Below are 7,773 nucleotides of genomic sequence, written 5' to 3'. Positions count from 1 at the left end.
ATGAGTATTTTTACACTTAAAATAAGATATTTAGATAAAATGCACTTGAAATAAGACAATGCAATTGTTTTTTCTTATTTTAAATGTAAATTGTCTTGTTCCAATCGCAAAATGTCCCCTTTACCTTCTCAATTCAAGAACCGATGCACTTATTTAAAAAAGAAAAATGACTTCTCTAGTTTTTGATTTTTTCCAGTGCATGTGCAGGGTCTCATCAGGATTTCTGGAGCGCAGTCAGTGAGGGTAGGGATTTTTTTAATGCTGCTATTACAACCGCATAACTTCTTTCTCCTCTTTTTTGTCTCTTTGCTAATTAAGCTTCCTCCCTTCATCTTTTCTACATGTTGGAGGCGGTGTTCATATTTTCCCTAAATACAAGAATGATCAGACTGACCCAGAGTCGTTGCTTAGTAAGGCTGCTACGCAGCAGCGCGGTAATGCTGCATTTTATTAAGTGAAAAAAAAAACAAAAAAAAAAACTCTCACCATTGGTTGGTTTAGCTCGACAGACCGGCTGTTTGGAAATCCCTCTGAACCTGGAACCTCATCCTTGCTTTTAAATAATTGATCTCACGTTGGAGAAATTTACCTCTGCATTTAACCCATCTCCTTGGGAAGCAGTGGGCTGCCATCATGGGTCGCCCAGGGAGCAATTGGGGGTTAAGAGTCGTATTCAGTAAGCTAGAGGGATTTCCAACTCTCTAACCACTTTCCCACTTTTTTTTTTTCTTTTAAGGCTGCCAGCTAATGTGCTGGGGCTCGAACTCAGATCCTCAGGATTCAAAGCTCTATGCATTAAACACTAGGCTGCCACCTCCCCTGTATTAGAAATGAAAAAAGTTGTATGGGGACACCCCAGTTAAGAGTCTGAAGGGTATGGGGTTCTTGTTTTGACAGCTCTTTTCTCACTGCAAATATCGAGATTTATGCGTTTGAAAACATTTTTTCCGCTGGCTGTTACACTTATTAAATGTCACTATCTACGTTTGCATGAGCATAATTTCTCTGATCCAATCCAATTTTTCTGCAGTTCTTCATTTGCTGTTGATGTGGTTTTTATTCCAGATTATTTTGGTACCTTGTGCTGACACTCCTTTGTTACAGGAGTAGAGGGCAGGATGGGGCGTTCATCATCCGCACATTACATTTAGAGCCTCCTCCTCCACCGAGGAGGACCAGAAGCCAGAGGATGAAGGTTAGTACAGGGAAAAACACCATGCTGATGTTGCACACATGACAAATGGAGATGATTTTACTCCAAAGATCCAAACGGGTGTGTAAATGGACAACAATCTGAAAAAAACCCCTCTATTAATAAAAATTAAAATTTCTTTCAATACGGACTGAATCAGATTAGAATCTTCATTCTGATGTTTACATTAAACATTTTTGATTTAATCAGGACTTCAATCCAAAACTTAGCCTGTATCAAGATTTAAATAGTGTTAACATTTTCATTGGTTTTAATTCTTATTTAGTATTGACTTATGAACTTGAATGCTACTTTAGATTTAATTTAACATTTATAGGTAGTTTAGTTTTTATGAATTTCAGTTATAGTCTTTATGTGTATGAATTAAATACTCAGGGAAGGAAAAAAAAACCTCCTATAAGGACAGACTGCTGCAGTAAATAACTGAACTGCCTTTGATACTGCCATCTGCTGGCGTAATGCGGTACAGCGAAAAAAGCCTCACTGGAAAAATGATCTAGAAATAAGTAAGAATTTCTTAAATTAAGTGTATTTACCCTTTATTTGAGTAGGTAAATGAGATAGTTTGCCAATGGAATTAGTATTTTATAAGATAATTATAATGTAAAATAATTAGCTAAGATGCACTTGAAATAAGACAATGCAATTGTGTTTCTTATTTTAAGTGTAAATTGTCTTGTTCCATTGACAAGATGTCTCTTTTACCTCCTCAATCTAAGAACAAATGCACTTATTCTAAGAAAAAAATTACTGATCTAGATTTCGATTTTTTCCAGGACTCTGGTAGCTACACTGCAAAAACGATATAAAAATAAGTCAAAATTTCTTAAATTAAGTGTATTTACCCTTAATTTGAGCAGGTAAATGAGATGGTTTGCCAATGGAATGAGTATTTTTACTCTTAAAATAAGATAATTGGATAAAATGCACTTGAAATAAGACAATGCAATTGTGTTTTCTTATTTTAAGTGTAAATTGTCTTGTTCCATTGGCAAAATGTCTCTTTTACCTCCTCAATTCAAGAACAAGTGCACTTATTATAAGAAAAAAAACGACTTATCTAGATTTAGATTTTTTGCAGTGTAGACCTCATATTGTTGCATCATGAAAACGAAACACTCCCTTAAAATCAAGTTAGTTTCAATTAATTTTGTAAAATTTTGTTATGGTTTAATTCGTTTTCCTTTTTCATGGAAGGTCTAGTTTTTATCTTTTTATCTCCACTAACCAAAATGTTTTTTTTTATTTATATTCTAGTTTTCCTTATTTCATTACTTTTAGAGATAATAACCTTGGTCAGTGTATCGGCCTAATTTCAGTCTGTTAAACTTTGGGCGTAACCACTGCTTGTGCTAAAATGTTTCGCATAGAACAGTAGAACAAAAACAGCTACTACGCTGGAAAAACAATGAGCGAATTGGACTATATTTCATCACAACAGGACAGAACTCTGATGTGTGGATTGTGTGAATGATATTCTCTAGATGCGGAAAGCTTTCAGACTGACAGCTTAATATCCAAGGGGAGGTACACTGCCAAAACTAGTTAGAAATAAGTAAAGCATTTCTTAAATTAAGTGTATTTACCCTTAATTTGAGCAGTTAAATAAGATGATTTGCCAATGGAATTAGTATTTTTACTCTTTAAATAACAAAAATTAGATAATATGCGGTCAAAATAAGACAATGCAATTGTTTTTCTTATTTTAAATGTAATTTGTTTTGTTTCATTGGCAAAGTGTCTCACTTACTCCCTCAAATCTAGAAACAATGTACTTATTTTAAGAAAAAAGTTACTTATTTAGATTTCCATCTTAGCAGTGTAGTTCTATAAATTCCTGAGGGGTGATTGGATGCAAAGGAATCCCACATTGTTCCAATCTTTGTGAGAAAAAATCCTGTATTTTTCAACTTCACATATATGCACTATGTTGTGTCAGCCTATCACGCCATATTTAAATAAAATTCATTTAAGTCTTAAGCTTATAATAAGGTAAAACGTGCAAAAGTTAATGCATTATTAAAAGGCAGTCTAAGAGGAAACAAAGCTGGTCTGTAACCAGTAGAGTTTTCTAACATTACTGAGTGGACTTTACTTCTCAGGCTTTAGGTCCTTCTTCTTGAACAAATCCATAGTGAAGTCACTATTCAGACACATAGTTTGCTCCGAGATGCCAAACTCGTGCATCTGGGGAATCTGCGGCTCTTCGTCGTCCATCTGCAGGGCGCGTTTGGGATTCATGTAAACGGCTGGCGGAGCGGGTGTTTTGGGTGAAGACCGGGGGAGATTCATCTCCGGAACGGGAGGACCTTCAGAGCACCACTCAGCCCCACCCAGAGCCCTCTTTAACTGCAACGCAGACAGACCAACATCTGAGAGCTGAGGGGTTCTCATCTCGTCCGTGAAGGGCCGCTTCGTTTTTGGAGACGATGAAGACTCTCCCCCCTCATCCTCCTCCTGGCTTCCGTCTTCTTCCCCCTCTGAGTTACCTTCATCCTCCTCTGCTTCTTGATCTTTGGCGCCTGCTGGAGCAAAGGTTGCTGTTTATATTCAAGAAAATCTCACTGCTGTTTCCTCAAGTTGACACCAGACAGACGTTAAACATTTCACAAACTAGATGCAGTTAAGCAGTTCTTACCGTCTGGGTTTTCTGCATCACAAGGAGCTTGGTAACCATATTTTTCGAAGTGGGTTCTAATGGTGTGGATATCTTTAGAGACTCTCTGTTGCATCACTCGGCAGGCCTTAATGAAGCTGCTGACGTCGTTCTCTCGTTGTTTTTGTTGAGCTAGCTCTTCCTGTAGCTGGCTCTATGGCGACACAGAGCAGAAACGGACGTGTGGATTCCCAACGCACTGCTTTAGATACAACTCACTTTAATCCTGGATATCAGAGATATATGGCTAATGCATGCGCCAATATACGGATACATTAGCCGATTCACATGCACTCAGCAGCCAGGTCTTGAGATCATGAAGAGCAGATGCATCATCACTCTCCTCCATTTGCTATAAATTCCAAATGTTTCGTTTGAACAGTTAATAAATATTTCTTTTTTTATTGAATCAACTGTAACATCTCTTATTGTTTCATTTTTATTTAATGTAAACTGAGGTAGAAACAACATAATATCAGCTTCAAGATTCAGCCCAGCATTATATCAGGGATTGGTTAGACTGATGTCAAAACAGTTGGTATCGATATTAGCCTTAATAAATACCCGTATTGGTTGATCTCTTCTGGATAACCATGGAAGAATATTTGATATAATTTAATAAAAAGTCACACTAAACTGAAATACAGAGTAGGCAGATCTGCTGAAAGTCAAATTGGAGACTAGCGGCGCGTAGAGCTCTTAGGCTACGTTCACAATGCACGTCTTAATGCTCAGTTATGGGGCCAAAATTGTTGCTTTATTATTTGAAAATGTGTCTGGAGAGTTGTGTATCTGTATCTCGATTTGTGTGCATGTATTGGGATTTGAAAATGTGTAAATTAAACTGTAAATGTGTGAGATTAGTGTGTCTGTAAAACAATCTGTAATTGTGTAAAACTACTGTGCGTGTAACCCAGTTTGCAAATGTGTAAAAAAAAATCCACAAAGCTGGATTCAGATCTACAAATGTGTACTGAGATTTACAAATCTGAAGTAAGATTTGCAAATGTGTAGATCAATATGTAAACATATACAGAGACACTTATGTCTGAAGTATTTTCGGTTCAAGACCCAGAAATACAGACAAATCATTGGTTACAAGTCGAGCCGTTTCTCGGTTGGCTCTCTTTACACACGTGATTTTTGTTACGCTTCTGCTGTGTGAGATCCACAAATTCAGGATTTGTATGTGTAACATCTGGATTTGCTGCCCTGAGCGCAGGCTCAAAGGCTGCCTCTTCCTGCTGCAGGAGTTCAGCACAACTTGCTGCACCTACACCCATATACCACCAGTTGGCGGTATTGTACTGTTCGTGACATTACTACAGTTGGGCGGAGTTAAATTCACCAGCCACTTGCAGCCTTCTCAGAGCACAAGCGCACTGCTCTGACCCACTAGACCAACACTCCCGCTATATCAGCCCAAAAAACTTATTAACTCCATAGTTTTATTGCCCCTCCTCTGTACACCTCCATCTACGCATCTGTTGTACGTAATTGTTTTCGTCCTGATCTGTCAATACAGAGTGACATCATCGTAATACTTTGATTCCGCTCACTTGGCCGTTCAGACTGCAGTCACATTCTCAAAAGATCCGACCTGCATCAGATTTAAAACCACATAGAAATGTGGCCCGGATCAGGTTATTTGTGACTTGGCCTGTTCCTACTGTCATGAGTTTAACCCGAGTGACTTCAGGCCAAAACATTCAGATCTGGGCCACATTTGTATGAAGTGGGAACAGAGCTTTACAGTTTTCATCCTGTTTCTAACTCCCTTGAGGAACAGACATTAATCCTGCTAATAGGTTAAGCCATGTCCAGCTCTGTTAGAGAAACTTTGCGTCTCCTAGCACGCCCTACATGCCCATGACGCCGCACTCTGGGAAAAAACTACTGCTGGAGCGCCTGTGTAACCACTGTAGGGTCCAGGTATCATCTTATGCTGCCAGTAGTCATAATGATCCGTTTAAACAAGGATTTTCACCAGAAAATGAGTCAAAAATGTTTTTCACTATTCACTAGAAGATTCAAAAAGTTCTTAGATTGATATTGATGTATAATATGAAATTAAAGGACTGATTGTTTTATCAACGGATTCATCTATAGAATTTTTTTTTGAATTTCTCTAAAACTTAAAGTCTCTAAATAAAACCACAATTTTAAATGAATTGCAAATGGCAGCATATGTACAAAAATATATGCTCATAGATATTTAATAAATGTGTTTTGTTTACCTCTGTACAGTTGTATCTAAATTACTGCTTTAGGTAGGTTATTCTTCCACTTAATTGTGTTTTAGAGTCTGAGTGCTGTTACTTTAAGTAACGATTCGATTCCCAGATTAGTTTATGATTATTTCAATAAATGATCAATCATGACTAAGCTTTTCAGCCCTAACAGAAAGTATGTGTTCATTAGGAAATATTATTTTATTTATGAGCATCAAATCACTCTGTCCCATTTGTCTAGAACATAAAGTAGCTTAGCTTTACTTTAAATATGGGTGAATATTGGGATAAAGGAAAATGCTAAGATTCTAGTGATTTAGCATCACTCAGTAAAAGAAAAAAAAGGGTAAATGTCCTGTAATGAATCATGTTTGATAGCATTTTTAATACTGCGGTCTTTGTCAAATGAGAAAATTTTTACTTCCAATTAGGGTGAGAAAATAGATCCGCCCTTTTCAGATTTCTTCTGCTTTTGCCCTTTTCTGCCACTTAAAAACCATTCAGTTTTCTGTTTATAAAAAAAAAGTATTTAACGCTCCAGCAATATTTTACTCCCCTACCATTATAAGCACTGTTTCTATCTAATCTAATGTTTTTGGGTTGTTTAACACCTAGGCCTTTAATTACAATAGCCCCTTGTTTTTAGATATATGCTGCTGTTTTTCTTGTTATCTCAGCTGTGTGCCAAAGTGTTTTATTATGAGATGAGTATTTTTGTCTGTTCAAACGTTTTAATTAATTTATTCAGGCTCTTTTTCGTCCTGTTTGTAACACTATGCTTCCAATTCTTGTTAGCTTTGCCTTAGACACATCTAGATCTCCTCTGTATTTTATTTCTGCTCATTAAGAGAAGTAGAAGCTACAGTGCTCCTTTAACCGTTACCATCATAGACATAATATAAGAGTAGACCCCGCATCGACCACTTTCACCTATGAGCCGTGGCATGATTTTATGGCGCCATTGTGCATCACTTTTAATCTTTTTTAACTCACTGAATATTGAACTAATTTTCACGCTTGTTTTTTTGCTGAAAACAAACAAATGGGACATTGTATTTATAGTATTATTTTAATAGTCTTAGTGGGGTTAACAGTTGTAGAGTATTCTGATATGACGTGAAAATGTCCACAGCTGTATATTGGTTATACGTTCTTCAAATGCACGATATTTATGTTTTTTAAAACACTGTTTAGAACAGTATTTTGTTTATTTTTTTAACTGTCACTTATTCTATTTTTATACACTTTTTAAGGTCCGCATGTGTGTGACCACTTTTGCTGTAATATTTTGCAGGTGTAACAACAATTTACCATTCTCTCTCTCTCTCTTATAATAATTGGTGAGAAAGGCCGTTTCTGTCCTATGCTGTGGACTCAGTGGTGGAAGTGGCTCAGAAGAGGGTGCTGTCCAAGCTTGGACAACACCTTCCACCCTCTTCACCAGACTGTAGAGGAGCTGAGCAGCTCCTTTAGTGGGAGACCTTTACACCCCCTTTGTAGCTACCGCAGGTCATTATTCCCTGCAGAGTCTATAATGTGACACTACAACAGCAATAACTTGTGTAATGTATAAAATGCAATTACTATTTGATACCGTGTGCAATAGCCTGTTTCTCTATATTTACACCCAGTGCAATAACTATATACATATATATATATACATATATATATAT

At 36.9% G+C, this 7,773-nt stretch overlaps 1 protein-coding gene across 2 annotated transcripts in view; it reads right to left on the bottom strand.

Moving 5' to 3' along the window:
- ska3 (spindle and kinetochore associated complex subunit 3) overlaps positions 1–7,773 on the bottom strand; it is a 23,558-nt gene that overhangs the window by 14,508 nt on the left and 1,277 nt on the right. The window contains exons 3-4 of one of the 2 annotated variants that reach the window (XM_015378880.1): positions 3,852–4,023; positions 3,309–3,738 (exon numbers count right to left, since the gene is read on the bottom strand). In XM_015378880.1, the coding sequence (XP_015234366.1) occupies positions 3,309–3,738; positions 3,852–4,023 (602 nt within the window). The remainder of the gene's footprint in view (positions 1–3,308; positions 3,739–3,851; positions 4,024–7,773) is intronic. The other variant, XM_015378882.1, reaches the window with a different exon arrangement.

Source organism: Cyprinodon variegatus, unplaced genomic scaffold (genome assembly GCF_000732505.1).
Source record: "Cyprinodon variegatus isolate N-32 unplaced genomic scaffold, C_variegatus-1.0 Scaffold181, whole genome shotgun sequence".
Taxonomy (NCBI): Eukaryota; Metazoa; Chordata; class Actinopteri; order Cyprinodontiformes; family Cyprinodontidae; genus Cyprinodon; species Cyprinodon variegatus.
Note: the sequence above shows the minus strand (reverse complement) of the source record. Positions and strands in the feature narration are given on the sequence as shown.